The 16178-nt window shown below is 36.5% G+C and overlaps 1 protein-coding gene and 1 long non-coding RNA gene across 2 annotated transcripts in view; both read left to right on the top strand.

The window, feature by feature from the left end:
* slc36a1 (solute carrier family 36 member 1) overlaps window positions 1-16178 on the top strand; it is a 37890-nt gene that overhangs the window by 9713 nt on the left and 11999 nt on the right. The window contains exons 9-11 of the mRNA XM_084133694.1: window positions 1265-1363; window positions 1454-1620; window positions 2516-2685. Coding sequence (XP_083989820.1) covers window positions 1265-1363; window positions 1454-1620; window positions 2516-2685 — 436 coding nt within the window. The remainder of the gene's footprint in view (window positions 1-1264; window positions 1364-1453; window positions 1621-2515; window positions 2686-16178) is intronic.
* On the top strand, window positions 7857-11818 carry LOC311095241. Its single transcript, XR_014608802.1, has 2 exons — window positions 7857-9868; window positions 11577-11818. It is a non-coding gene; the product is annotated as an uncharacterized lncRNA (long non-coding RNA).

The following is a 16178-nucleotide window of genomic DNA, read 5'->3' as shown; positions in this document are numbered from 1 at the left end:
TTAAAAACACTTGAAATAATACAACAATAGATCCTCTGCTCCAAGCAATTTTCAGGACCAAGTCTTCTCCCCTGGGATGCTGATTCAGTCTCAAGTGTTATAGATGTAGAGTTAAATGACAGGGTTCAGGGTTGTTTTTCAGAGCCCATTTCCTGTTGAACAGCTTTAAATCAGACCCTCCGCCTGAAATTGGCAAGGCAGCTACTGAGAAACGAGCAAGTGGGTAACACAATTTCTCAGTGAGGGAACTAACTTTGTCATGGTGGAAACAGCAAGAGGAAGTTGCATGGCTGAAGATTGCAAATTGGTTTGTTGTTCACAAAATCATTTTTTGTGAACAGTCAGGGATTTCAAGAATGCTTACAGAGCTGCAAAAAGGACACAAAATGTTCCTCTAAAAGCATCTTGAACCCGAACAGCACATCATAAGATCACTGTAAATTCTGTGGTTTACCATCATGATTTTATTTGCATAACATTTATGCTCTAAAACATTATTTAAAATCAGTCTGATTTATAGTGTCCCAAAAGTATGAGACTTGGTAAATCTAAATCAGATCATCATATACTGTAGTCAGAGATTTTAACAGTTTTAAACCCAAATTTGAGTTATAATGAATAATTAATAAGAAATATTTAAGGTAATAACCATTTAACTATATATTTGTTCAGTTACATTGTAAAAAAAACACAACAACTTTGATTCAGCAAGGATGCTTTAAATTGATCAAAAGTGATGGTAAAGACATTTATAATGTTGCAAAAGATTTTGATTTTAAATAGAACTTCTGTTCTTTTACACTTTTTTTCAGGATTCTTTAATAAATAGATTCACAAATAAATGAAGCAGCACGACTGTTTTCAACACTGATAGTAATAAGAAATGAAGACTGGAGTAATGATGGTGAAAATTCAGCTTTGCCATCACAGGAATAAATGACATTTTTAATATATATATTTAAATAGAGAAGAGTTAGTTGAAATTAGAAGTGGAATTTCACAATGTTACTGTATTTTTGGTCAAATAAATGTAGCTTTGGCGAGCATAAGAGACTTAAAAAATGAACTTTGTATGATAGTGTATATAAGTATCCTTAAATATAATTGTAAAGAAATTTCAATAAATCGGAGAATGCAAAGCAGCAGCTTTTTTTTGGTCTCACGCTTTTGGACCTCACTATATATTCATGTTCACTTTTTTTGAAATATTCTCAATGTCACAGACTGCCAGACATGTTTTTCTATTCTTGTTTTGCATCGTCAGAATATCCCATACCCCATCAACCTCCCGCTGGCGGGACGGGCAGTTGACTATCCTCTCTTCTTTGGAACGGCAATATTCGCCTTTGAGGGAATCGGAGTTGTAAGTTTTTCTTTTGCTCTGTTATTTTGTCACCAAACAAGTATTATTCAGGTGAAAAAATATGTCGCTCTCGATCTTCATCATTTACAGGTGCTACCACTTGAGAATAAGATGCAGAATCCCAGAAAGTTCCCCATGGTTCTGTATCTTGGCATGGGCATCGTCACCAGCCTCTACATCTCCCTGGGCACCATCGGCTACATTGGCTTTGGAGAGCAAATTCGGGGCAGCATCACATTAAACTTACCATTGTGCTGGTGAGTGCCAGGGAATCTGTAATGTGTATTGTCTTGTAGTGCCACTTTTTTATTTAGATTTTGTTGATGATGATGAAAAAGAATCATATAAACTGAAATTATACGAGACTTCAGGGTTTCTAGGTTGAGCATCAGTTAGTCTAATAATTTTATTAATACATTACTATCATGGTCATATCCTTTACCCATTTATCCTTTCCAATTTATTTATTTATTTTTATTTATTTTTTATTCGTGGAAGTGTTGCTCGTTCAAAAGATTTTATAATATATATATATATATATATATATATATATATATATATATATATATATATATATATATATATATATATAAAGAAAATAATGCTTTTATTCTGCAAGGACACATTAAATGGATCAAAAGTGGTAGTAAAGACATTTTTTTTTAAAGAAATTAATATCTTTATTCAGCAAGGATGCATTCAGTTTTCTATTTTAAATAAATTCTGTTCTTTTGAACTTTCTATTCATCAAAGAATCCTGAAAAAAAATTCAGTTTCCACAAAAATATTAAATAGCATAGCTGTTTTCTACTGATAATAATAATAAGAAATGTTTCTTGAGCAGCAAGCAAATCATCATATTAGAATGATTTTTGAAGGATCATGTGACACTGAAGACTGGAGTAATGATGCTCAAAATGCAGCTTTGTCATCACAGGAATAAAATACATTTTAAAATATATACAAATTGTAATAATATTCAAAACATTGTTCCATTTTTTATTAAATAAATGCAGCCTTGGTGAGCATAAGAGACTTCTTTCAAAAGCTTGATTTTTCAAAAAATCATACTGACCCTAAACTTTTGAAAGGTAGCTTGGCATAAATGACTGCAGAAATAAGAAATGCATGTAATGTGTGTCTGTTCTGTAGGTTATATCAGGTCGTGAAGCTGCTTTACTCTTTCGGCATCTACATCACCTACGCGCTGCAGTTCTACGTGTCAGCAGAAATCCTGATCCCGCCGGCGGTGGCGCGCTGCGGTCCAAGGTGGGCGGTGATGGTGGACCTCAGCATCCGCGTGGCTCTCGTAGGCCTCACATGTGAGTCGTGCTGCAACAGAAACACCTTGACACACCTCTTCACTCCAGCAGTCTTTCAGCCAAATCCATCAGCCAATGGGCCGCTGCCGTCAAAAGTCAGGAGCGTTTTCAACGGCTCATTTGCTTGCGCACACGTCCATGCGAGTGTCAAACGTCTCCTTTTCACCGCGACTCGAGGTTGTTCAGGCACTTCGCGTGGCATTTGTCATTGTTAGATGAAGTCTATTTTTACCTTTTGTCACTTTTTCTGAAATAAGCCAAACCTTGAACACAACACTGCCCTACAAAGGCAGAAGACCTTAACTCGCTAGAGTGTGGAACTGAGAAAAAGCACTTTAAAGATTTTAGTTGTCCAGCCAAATTAATTATAGGTAGGACACTGGAAATCTGGCAATTAGATGTTTTAGTAAAAAAATCTTGAGCTCAAACTTGACTTTTGACGTTACTGTACTCTGTCGTTGTATTGACTGCAAAAAGTGAGAAGTCACACCAAGGCAAATTCCAGTAACTGTAACCACATTATCAATATTTGGTTGCTGATCACCATTTACAAAATCATTATAGTAACACCTGTATAAAATCTAGGGATCATGGAATTTATTTTGGATGATTTACAATTGCTTTGTTATATGGAGCAGTTTGGTAGCCTATTCATTATAGCTGACTAGCCTATTTATGCACAGGTGGACGAAGTACACAACTTCCTTACTTGAAAGTACAGATACTACTGGTCAAATATTACTCCGTTACAAGTAAAAGTTGTAAAGACCTATTTTTACTTAAGTAAAAGTACAGAAGTACTAGTTTTTAAAAATACTTAAGTATCAAAAGTAAAAAGTAAATGTCAATGCATTGTTTTATTATTGTTGCATTGTTGTATGTAATACTTAAAGTACCGTATGCCTCTGAATCTACACCTGCCTACCTACCCTCATATCAATATCAAATTTATTTCTAGAACACAGTTCCAGTAGTGGGATTGAATGTGAGATTGAATAAGTGCACTCAATAACGTCCACATTGGTTTCGGACACCCAAATGGCTGTTCCCTCAAATATTGCCCTATTTAAAGTTTTTTGGCTTTTAGTATGAATATGTTAGCCTTACTGTTATCTATAAGCTAGTGTGCTCCAAAAAAGTGACAAAAGTCGCATTTAGAAGACCAAACCCAACGTTGAAAATGAAAATCAGGTTTATGTCAGAATCCAATGTCAGATTGACGTTGATCTCCAACGTTGGACAGACGTTGTATTGTGGTTGAAAATGAAAATCGGGTTGACGTCAGAAACCAAAGTCAGGTTCTGACGTCAACCCGACTTTCATTTCCAACCAAAATGCAACCCCTGCAACCAAAATCATCCACTGACTGATGTTACTTTCTACTCAAGGACCTTGACAGAATTGTAGTGGAGTAAAAAGTACAATATTTATCTTTCAAATGTAGTGAAGTTAAAGTAAAAAGTTTCCAGAAAAAATAATACTCAAGTAAAGTACAGATACTCAAAAAGTGTACTTAAGTACAGTACTCAAGTAAATGTACTTTGTTACTGTCCACCTCTGTATTTATGTTATAGGCTGCTACCTAGCTAAATTAAGTAGATTGCGATTTATCTAATTTGTTTGTCTAATGCATATTTTCTGCGTTTCAAAGCCATCTCAACTGTCATTTTCCTTCGAGAGCAATGGGCCATCCTTAAATGCTATTAGTAAAAACAACCACTCAACTATTTGCTTTACCTACACTTTTATTCAGGTATCATGTGTCAGAAGTGCTTCAGTGACAGATGTATGACACAGGCTACACCGCAATTTAAACGCAGCAAAACTTTAATGGACGGTAAAATAAAGGCAGAATGCAGTAACTCCAGGACGGCACAGTAACTTCTAAACAACGGCTAACAATAGCAGAGTACCCTAACTCAATTTGAGCATTCCTAACAAAGGCAGAGAACAGTAACTGGTGTGTTCTGCCTTGGTTTCTCCTGTGCTTTTGGAAGTTACTGTTAAGTCAACCCATTATTTTCTCGAAAAAACTACAGAATTGACTCAAGATATGTATTCACATGATAAAGAAGATCTTGAATGTCCCAAAAATATCAATAACTAATTTTCGACCAAAAATGTACTGTTTACTGTTTTTTGCCTTTGTAGGGCAGAACAGAGAATGTTTTCAGCGTGTGACTCAGCCCTGTGATAGATATTCGGATGGAGTGCTGAAAGTAAATGAGCTCTGTGTTTTGTTTGGAGAGTGTAGGGGGGTTGAAGAAGGTGGGCAGGTAATGTAATGGACATGAGAGCGTGCCTCTTTTGCTGTAGATGAAGGTTTAGCTCCTTTTTTAAAAATATCGGTGAATGGCATGTGCTTGATCAAACCACTCTACTTTCAGCACAACAGCTACATCCCAGACCTTTAAGTGTATTTTTAGAAATATCCGGGGTTAGTCTTTTTTTTTTTTTTTTTGCAGTTATATTGATTTCCCTTGATTGTTAATTCCTGTTTGACACGTGAGGTGGCTGTTCTGCAGTGTTTTCTTCACTAGGAGGCAGTCTTGAACACTGCTTCCACTTGCATGAGCAGCCTGTTAATCTTAACATACTTTACTTAGTCTCAAGTGTCACATGGGAACCAAACATGTGGACTACATATTAATGCATTTTTCAAACATTCGTCAAATCAAACAAACCAAAACCTGAATAAACAAGCAGCCAAAGAGTGTTTCTCTTGTTAAAATCAGGGTTGTATTATAGCAGGTCAATTGTAGGGTGTAAGGCCTGTGATTATGGGTTGTTCAGCTTTCTGAATACTAATCACACACAGGATGCGAGTATGAGGTGAAGATGTCGTCAAAGCACCTTCACAGTTCATCATGCTTTGCGCCGGGCAGTTACAAATGGGCATGTCCAGGAGCTTGTGCTGACCGCAATCTGTTGTCATTTTCTCAGAATGATGATACATTTTCAGATGGTCTTCCAGACATTTTTAGCTGTTCATCACGCCCTCCATTTGAAAGTCACTGACTTCGGGTCAAGATTGTGTAGCCAGCAAATACATTTGTGCTTTACATGGTTAAGTTGACAGTCCTTCCTGTCACAGCTGTCATAATGTCTGCCTGATTTTTTTTATCACTGCAAAAAAGAAATATAATAATCCATATTTTTGTACTTAAGGAGCAAAACGCCATACAAATGCTAAATTGATAACTGATTCAAAAATATACTACCTTTCAAAAGTTTGGGGTCAGTGAGATTTCTTTCTTTTTTTGTGAAGGGAATTAATACTTTTATTCAGCAAGGATGCATTAAATTGATTAAAACTAATGTGACAAAAGATTTCTTTTTCAAATAAATGCTGTTCTTTTGAAGGGAAAAAAATGTATTCAAGATATATTTGCTGATACAAGTATAAATATGCAATTTTTCCTTGTTTTTAAAATGTGGCATTGCCATATCTTGAACTTCCTCGTTGCGACAACCTCTCGATGCCTCAGTTTTTGTGTTTTCCAACTTTTGTCCTGGTTTGCACTGCAGCTTCGCCTGAAGTTTTCAGTCCATTTGGATGATCTCAGTGTAAGCACGGAATAAAGCATAGCGTTCTTCTGTCTGCTCAGCAGTTTGCATCAATATTCACTCGGTAGCATTTGCATCTTAACTTTGTTCTTTCTTTTTTTTTATTCTGAAACCAAATTCAAACACTGGAGACTCTGCATTGAGGGCAGACAGGACGTAGTTGAGAGTGCCTTTGTCTTGAAGTTGAAGAGACCAAGACTGTGACGTCTCATTTGTAGATCTCCAGAGAGAAGCTAGTGGGCTTCATCTAGCACACAGAGCTGAGGCTCTTCTTCCACCTTGTGTGATCACAAGTGCATGCAGAATCCATCAAAGGCCAACAGCGGCTGTACTGTGCTGATAGTGTGGATTCAATAAGCATGCGTTGCAGAGAATAACGTTAGAAGACAAGAACACTGTGTTTGACAAGAGGACTAATCCTTTACCCTTAAGGGGCTTCACTGCTGTGCCGACTGACATATAGGTGGCATATTCAACATGTTTATAGAGCTGCTTGTGCAAATGAATAACATCACTTCAAAGTAATGTGATCGGTTACAAAACATGCACATTTATACACATACACGGCACAAACATCAGCATACAAAATCCAAATATGTATAGAGAGCGGTAATAGTTGTTCCATCGGAAAGTTGTCATAAGGGCTGTATTTAAAGTGTGTTTTAAAGGGGTGGTATAATGCCCTTTTCACAAGATGTAAAATAAGTATTTGATGTCCCCAGAGTGTGTATGTGAAGTTTTAGTTCAAAATACCCAACAGATATTTTTATATAGCATGTTAAAGTTATCACTTTTTGAGGGTGAGCAAAAACGCACCGTTTTTTTGTCTGTTCCTTTAAATGCAAATGAGCTGATGCTCCCGGCACAGTGGGTGGAGCTTCAAGAGCTCGTCCTTTTACCTCACACTGACATGCACCGAAAATTTCACAAACTTTTAGCCTTTTATGTTCAAACCGAAGTCAGAAAGATGGAGAGACACAAGAAGTAGTGACAACATGTAGATAACATTTCTGAATGGTTAGTTGGTGAGTTTATGTAGCTTATGTGTAGTTATCTTCTAGTCATTGATTAGCATATTCTGTCTTGATAATCTATAAATCGTGTTCAGGGGACGGGATTTATGTACATTTTAGGGTTGGTGATGTCACTAACCCGGGAGGAATGTTGTGTAGTCCCTACCAGCCGTTTGCTGTAGTCCTTAAAAAGCAATTTCTTTAAAAGCAAATATCTCCCTTTGCTTTGAACTTTGAGCATTGTAACTTTGCAGATGTTGTTTATGCTCAAACAGCAACATTACACACTAACTAGAGTTAGAAAAGTGAAATCATATTCAACCACCCCTTTAAGTGATTTTATATAATTTATTAACTATAATATATACACTCAGTGGCCACTTTATTAGCTACACCTTGCTAGTATTGGGTTGGACTCTTTTACGTTCAGAACTGCCTTAATTCTTCTTGGCATAGATTCAACAAGGTCCTGGAAACATTCCTTAGAGATTGTGGTCCATATTGACATGATAGCATCATGCAGTTGCTGCAGATTTTTTGGCCGCACATCCAAGATGTGAATCTCCCGGTGCCATCAAAGGTGCTCTATTTGATTGAGATCTGGTGACTGTGGAGGCCACCTAAGTAGTGAACTCATTGTCATGTTCAAGAAACCAGTTGGAGATGATTTTAGCTTTGTGACATTTTTGTGAAGTTTTTCCATCAGAGGATGGGCACGGTGGTCATAAATGGATGAACATCGTCAACAACAATACTCAATAAATCTGCATTTAAACGATGCTCAAATGGTACTAAGGGGCCCAAAGCGTGCCAATAAAATATCCCCTACACCATTACACCATCAACAGCCTGAACCATTCATACATGTTTAATAACAGTCAGTTTCTTTGTGGGTACAACACCTTTTCTGTAGTCATGTTAAAACTCATATTGTACAACTGGCCACATAAATATCCAGCATATCAACATTGCCCTAATGTGGCAATAGGCCACAATACATTTTTTTTGTGAATCCCTAATACAGCAGTGCTAAAACTCACTTAAATAACATTGCACGCTAAAAAAAAAAAAAAACTTAGTAACAGCCAATAGTACATTTGTTTGTGAATCATTAAAAAATTCTTTCAGAATCCATCTGCATAAAGACTTTCTGGAGAAATTCATTGTAGTATTTACCCAAAAGAACTAATGTTGTTACACTACATCCTTATGCATCGCTTTCTGCCAGGACTTTTACAGGCTTTTCCCAAATCACGGAAGTGACCTCGGCGTCCGGGTTAGCGATAGCACAAGCCATCAGGCAAGTGTTATTTAAATAAACTCCTGATGTACTTACAAACTTTCCAATGCCTCGTTTTATGAGTAGTGTACAGAAACTATTTGTACTACTGTAGAAGTTTGGTACCATTCTGGGCATTATTAGTGGGGTAATTTACGAGATACATTCCTTGGGTCCATTAGCGCCCGCACTAAGCCATCCGGCTGATATCTCAAAATAAGCTCTAACTTGAATAATGTTCGACCAAGAGAAAAAAGGCTTCTAGGGGGTGTTTGGCTCGAGGTCATGGTGCAAAGGACCCTAGGTTGAATTTACTCTGAACCATCCCTTTAAGCACATAGATTGCACCCAACATCAATGCACAGGCTTGTGCAACAGATTTGATCTCCTCAAGAATCATTACTCCGTCAATAACAACTCCAATATTGTCATAGTCTCCAAGAACTCCTCCTTCCTTTTTAATCACGCATATGCCCATGGTGATCGTCAGGTCAGACAAGAATTCATCTCTTTGACTGTCCTATAGTTAAATAAAAAGAAACTGTTATTAGACATTATTTTTGATTAATAACTGTTTGTCAAGTCTATACAATCAATGGTATTTTTTAAATTAACTTTTTACAAAACAGACAACTGATGGACTCATACACAACTATTAAAAAGGGTGCTCTATGTGTCATTATTGCTTTATTACCGATCGTTTGATCATGGTTGGAAAAATGCCTTTTATTTCTAAATTATGACAATTTTTTATGTAAAAATCATACTAACATTATAAGTCCAACCCAGGAAACATTATAAAATAATGCAGTTCATGACTCCTTTAAGTCAACAGACTGTTTACTATAATGAGTGGTAATGCATAATATAAAATTACTTACTGTGCAGATCGTTAGAATAAAACTCCAGCTTCACGTCCAATGTCAACCTATGCTACAAAAAAACAAAAAAACATCTGTAACCAGTCAACAGATTGTTTACTCTATTGAATATGATGCCCCATAATGAAATATTACTTACTGTGAAAACTTTTGGAACAGAACTCTGGGACTGGGCTGAAAATGTGAACCTGGAAACTCTGCGTGTAGAGAGCACCTCAAATGAAAGCAAGCATACAATGATTATTACTGCTAGTTCAAGATATATACATACCACACCATTAAAGCTAGCGAAAAGAACTGATGTTTCAGTAATAAATATAATTGCATTAATCACATTGATCATAATTTCAGGTACATAATTAAAGGATCCCAATTGTTAACTTCACTTCAAAAAGATTCAGAAATCCAATGCTATATTGTGAACTTTACCGACAGGAAGAACTGTGGAAATTCTCTACATATTATAAAATACGACAGCGCAAAAACACACAAACACCGTTGTTGACTGACAAAGTACAAGGAAGCACAATCTAACCCATAATTGCAACTGGAATTAAATTTTTTTGGCAACATGCAAACTGTAACGATTAGAGGCCTTTCACACAGAACATGTTTTCCATTCCATTGTTTTTCTATGTATACACACGCTAAATTGACATGGTTTAGGCCATGTGTTCACCAAAGTGTTTTTCAGCCACTGAAAAGCGTCAGGTGCTCAGCTAAAGACGCCCAGCTGCAGGTGCTTTTTTTTTTTTTTGCTAGCACTGCCATCTGCCAAAGCAAATTGCTCTAGAACAAATAATAGATTATTAAAATAAAATATTACCCTTCCAAAACTATTAATATCTCATATGTAACCACCAAAGACACATTAGAAGCCGCTGTTCTCGGCGGGTACGGCCGATGACGGCCTGGAGCTCAGAAAATGTTTAAGCAATTTTTAAATAGGAGCTATCTTTACAAACAAACAGTATATTTTAAGTTTATAAAGCAACATTTTTACCTAAAAGTACATTCCAAGACACAAAATTGGGAATTATGTGTAAAATTATGTGCGCATGCGACGTAACAGTTAGGCCTATGTGACGGTTGGTGTCTGTGGAAGACGTGTTCTGAACCTGAGCAATTTATATTCTTCTTTGTACAGCCAACAAACGGTTTATTGTAATAAATAGTGATACATAATATGAAATATTACTTACTGTGCAAATCGATGGATGATAAAATTCTTCAACTCACTCGCACTGCATGAAGCTGTCTGGAAATGGCAGCAAAGAATCTGTGCATTTACGCGCAGGCGCAGAGAACCAACTTTTTTTTTTTTTTTTTACTGACTAATGAATTCACATAGCTTGGTTCAAAACACACGTAATTCCCATAAAACCATTTTTTTATTATTATTAAAGTCAACAACTAAATTTAAATGATTTAAATGAGCAAAATTTCATTATACTTAATTTAATTGGGGCCATAATAATTTTTTTCAGTGAAGGCAGGATGAATCCATGCTTTCATGTTGTTTATGCCAAATTCTGACCCTACCATCTGAATGTCACAGCAGAAATTGAGACTCATCAGACCAGGAAACATTTTTACAGTCTTCTATTGCCCAATTTTGGGGAGCCTGTTCAAATTGTAGCCTCAGTTTCCTGTTCTCAGCTGACAGGTGTGGCACTGGTTTGTCTTTCTGCTGCTGTAGCTCATCCGCTTCAAGCTTGACGTGTTGTGCGTTCAGAGATGCTCTTCTGTAGACCTCGGTTGTAACGAGTAGTTATTTGAGTTACTGTTGCCTTTCTATCAGCTGGAACCAGTCTGGTCATTCTCCTCTGACCTCTGGGATCAACAAGGCATTTTCGCCCACGGAACTGCCGCTCATTGGTTATTTTCTATTTTTCGGACCATTGGTTGTAAACCGCAAAGATGGTTGTGCATGAAAATCCCAGTAGATCAGAAATACTCAGACCAGCCCGTCTGGCACCAAACATGCCACGTTCAAAGTCACATAAATCACATTTGTTCCCCAACCTGATGCTCACTTTGAACTTTAGCTGATCATCTTGACCTGCCCTGCGTCTCAATGTCCATACTATCCATCCAACAGTATGTGAGATTAAAATAAGTGTGTTCCAAAGCATAGTATGTTGAAAAGAGTATGCCAGAAGTCCCCGGATGGTCTACTATTTCCTGTCGATTTTCAAAGTGTGGATCCGTGCACACTCTAAAGGCTAATATTGCCCACAACCCAGTGCGCTTTGGAGGAGGAACTACAGACACAAGTAAAAAGTGTTAAAAAACTACAAAACATGGCGGATATGCGCGGCTGACGGTGAGAGGTTTAGATAAAGGTTTGAGTGACTAATCAAAGTTTAACCTGATAAAAAAAAAAATACAAATATTTCCTGTCATCCGTGTTATATTTCATCAGCAATAACAATGTGGACTTTTATAAAGATCCGCTTGGCCATATGTCCCAAAGCTTGTGTACTCTTTTGCTACACATTTAATAGTATCTACTTTTTCTTCACAAATAGAGTACATACTTTTAGGGCATAGTATAAGTAGGCGAATTGAGACGCAGCTCATGTCCACATGCCTTAGTGCATTGAGTTGCTGCCATGTGATTGGCTGATAACATATTTGCGTTAATGAGCAGTTGAACAGGTGTACCTAATAAAGTGACTGGTAAGTATATTAATGTTTGATATTTTTGTATGTTATTTTTTACATTTATATTAATATAGATTTTATTATTTGTTTTACTGTTTAAATTTAACTAAAAATTTAACTTAATAGGCTCTTTAATGGCAGGCTCCAATGTGACAACTTATAGCTCCATATAGTGGGACATGGTTCATGCAATTAGGTTAAAATGCGAGTAGTTTTCCTGGACAGTAATGCTGGAAATCAGTGTCTGCACAGTGGGGCATAAGCAGATTGTATGAAAACAAATGAATGCAATCGTACAAATTCATATGAATTAGCCACCAATTTCCCAAAATGTAAAATAGATGGCATGAGATGGCAATTTATAACCTGAAACCCTAACCCTAACCAACGGCTTGCAGTGTGCGTTTCACTACTCACTAATCCTAATATGTGTGCACTTACTTGGATGCAGAGGACAAATTCTGAGTATGGGTTACCTTTACATGTCACTTACACTAGATTGTGTTATTTAACATGAAATACTCAACAGGTTTCTGCCCTCTCTAGGCTATCTAGCCTGTAACATTTATGTACTTCAGGCTAATGTTAGCAATAACCAGTTTAGCATCTGTAAATCATATCATTTCACATCCCCTGCTTGTTTTTTGTTGCTCGTTTTAATTAGAAAAATTAATGAACAGTTCTCTTACAGTGTAACACATTGTGAATGTAGCACCAATATTTACTTTGCTTACATATATCACGTTCATTACATTCATTCTTCTGCAAAAGAAGGTTTTTTTTTGAAGAATGTTTTGCCCATTTAATGTAAGTCAGCAGGGTCTAAAACAACACTGGACAATTTCATTGTATGGACAAAGAACGCTGAGATATTTGTAGAAGAAAGAAAGTCATGCAGGTTTAGAACAACATGCAAGTGAATAAATGATCAGAGAATTGTCATTTTTCTATGAACTATCCCTTTAATAATACAAAAGAATGATAGTCTTTGTTCAAATGAGAGATTCTTCTTCAGCTGCTTTGAAAAACTGCCTTAGTTTGTTCAGTCTTAGGACTGCAGAAATAGGACATTTTGCTCATTTCTTCTATCAAACATTTTAAAGATTAAATGCCTTAAAGGGATATATAGACTGGAAAATCCCAATTCACTACAAAAATCATCTGACACACACTGATAAAGCTTATTTAATGTTGCACGCTGTATCCGCTCTTCATGAGCAGTTGCGGAGTTTGTCTGTGTTGCATTACTCTTTATAAGTTCATTTGCTTCTGTATTTCTGATAATCTCCTCAGACTCATTTTGTACTGTCATAAAACTGTTCCTGTCTGATCTGATGTTTTATTTTCCTCTTTGTGCTTAGTTCTAGCTGTTCAGCTTTCAGATCTTGGTGTACAGAAACATGAAACCGGATTAAAGACTCTATTCAATGCTTGTTTACCATTTTGCAGGCTCTCGTGTTGTTCAAGGAACACAGACCAGTTTACCAATGCATAAATGCTTTGCAAATTATGTTTTCCTCTTTTTTTTTACTAATTCCTTTTTTAGGCTCTATCATTCTTTACAATTTGACGTGCAAATTGAGAGGAACATTGTGTGTTTTCCATTTCATTGAGAGCAAGTCACATCAAGTCACTTTCCACCTGAATGTCGAGCGATTGCTGAAGCGTGGATGTTAAGGTCATCAAGAAGCATTTGTATTGTCCATATATCTCTCTTATTGGTGAATAGTTTGGTTCTGGCTGTGACATATGATTGATGCTCTCTAATAGCCAATTAACATCTTAGAGCTTTTTGTTGTATTGAAGCATATATTTGAGGTGCAAATGACTTGCTTTATATCTTTGGTTGTTTTTGAGTTCAAATTGTTAATATTTTTTATGCAAATGCATGGTGCTTCGACTTGGAATGAAACAATGCCTAGGCTAAATTATGATGAAACTCTGTCCGTAAGGTAAGGTAAACTTGTGAAAAAAAATAAGGCATAATTTAATAGTTAATAGATAATATGTATTTTTTAATAGTTTTAAAAAAACTTTAATATCTCAATTAAGTTAACACGGGGATGTTTTTTTTAATTATTGTATTACTTTAGTTTGAGTGGATGGTGCCAATTTTGCCATGTTCCCACTTTTAACATTATTTATTAAGGAATATTCCAGATTTATTTTTAGTTTTTTTTGCCTTTTTCTAACTTAAATATTTAAAGAAAAAAAGTTTTAATTGGTAATCGGTTTATATGTCCGTCTTGTAAGGCGTTTGTAATAACCCTGTAACTAACAGAAGCCAGTTCTTTAATTGCATCATTTGCCAGTGGGAAAGCAACACAAACTAGTACTAGAAGAAATGGATCTGATGAATTCTGATGCTGTTAGTTTCTCTAAACTATTTTTGAACATTAGTTTTTGAAGTCTGTTATGCTCACCAAGACTGCATTTATCTGATCAAAAATACAGTAAAACACCAATATTGTGGTTTACTGTTTTAATATATTGGAAAATATAATTTATTCCTGTGATGGCAAAGCTGAATTTTCAGCATCATTACTCCAGTCAATCATTCTAATATGCTGATTTGCTGCTCAAGAAACCTTTCTTATAATTATCAAAGTTGAAAACAGTTGTGCTGCTCAATATGTGGAAGCTGTGATACCTTTTGTTCAGGATTCTTTGAAGTTCAAAGAACAGCATTTATTTGAAAATCTTTTGTAACATAATTATCTTGCACTTTTGATCAATTCTTTCTTGCTGAATGAAAGGATTCATTTCCTTTTTTTTTTTTTTTTTATCTGACTTTTGAATGGTTATCTTGTTTGGCATCATCCTTTTGGTTCATTTTCGTGAACGTATAATGTAAGGTTTGGATGCAGCTACTCGGCCATGGAAACCCATTACATGAAGCTCTCTACGCACTGTTCTTGAGCTAATCTGAAGGCCACATGAAGTTTGGAGGTCTGTAGTTATTGACTTCTGCGCACTGTCGCCTCAGGATGCGCTGACCCCGCTCTGTGATTTTTACGTGGCCTACCACTTCGTGGCTGAGTTGCTGTTGTTCCCAATTGCTTTCACTTTGTTATAATACCACTAACAGTTGACTGTGGAATATTTAGTAGTGAGGAAATTTCATGAATGGACTTAATGCACAGGTGGTAACCTATATCACGGTACCACGCTTGAATTCACTGAGCTTTCTTTCTTTCACATATGTTTGTAGAAGCAGTCTGCATGCCTAGGTGCTTGATTTTATACAACTGTGGCAATGAATTCATTGATTTGGAGGGGTGTCCCAATACTTTTGCCAATATAGTGTATGTCCTGTCCTGTATTGTCCAACAAACTTTTCTCACATGGCCTTTTTTGAAAGATTAAAGCTATCGATCATCTTGTTCCCTTCAGAAACTAATGAGAGTTTCTCAAGGTTTTTTGATGTTGGGCACTGTGAGCATGGATCCTCTGAGCTGTAATTGGCGTGTCAGCAGGGATTACGTAGTTGTGTCTCTCCAGATGAATGAGGAAATAGATCTCTACATCTTTCCACACTCCTCCATCCCCCCCCCAGCTGTATACAGGACGTGATCCACAAAGGCTGTGGAAATAATCACAGGAGATGGGCAAAAAGGCAACACGCCACTGCTTAGAAGTCAATCCAGTTTAAAGCTATCAGATTGAGAAGAGACCACAGCCATGATGCCTTCCATCCGTTTACACGTCTCGACTGAAGGATACTTGATTCGACTGCTGTTATAAAACATGCAGTGGTTAAGTGGTGGTTCTTGGAATCTCAAAACCTTTTAAGAACATCAGTCACTCTGCAAAAAAGACGTGCATCGTAAATAACATTATTATTCATCCTCTAAAAGTCTCTAAGAAATGAGCTTCTGCTATATGTAAGGCAACAAGAGTATGTCTCGAACGTTAGATTAATCTACCATTTGCCCTGAAAGGGTGTTAAAAAAACTTTTGTCATTTGGCTCATAATCACTGACCTAGTTATATGAAGTGTTTTCCATGTTGTTTGCTTTTAGATTAATGAGGTCTTATGAAAGTTGTTGTCCTGTTCACCTGTTGTCCGCCTTGTGTTTTTGCTTT

Source organism: Abramis brama, assembly GCF_963993115.1.
Source record: "Abramis brama genome assembly, chromosome: 13".
In the NCBI taxonomy this organism is placed as follows: Eukaryota; Metazoa; Chordata; class Actinopteri; order Cypriniformes; family Leuciscidae; genus Abramis; species Abramis brama.
This window is presented reverse-complemented; position numbering and strand designations above follow the sequence as displayed.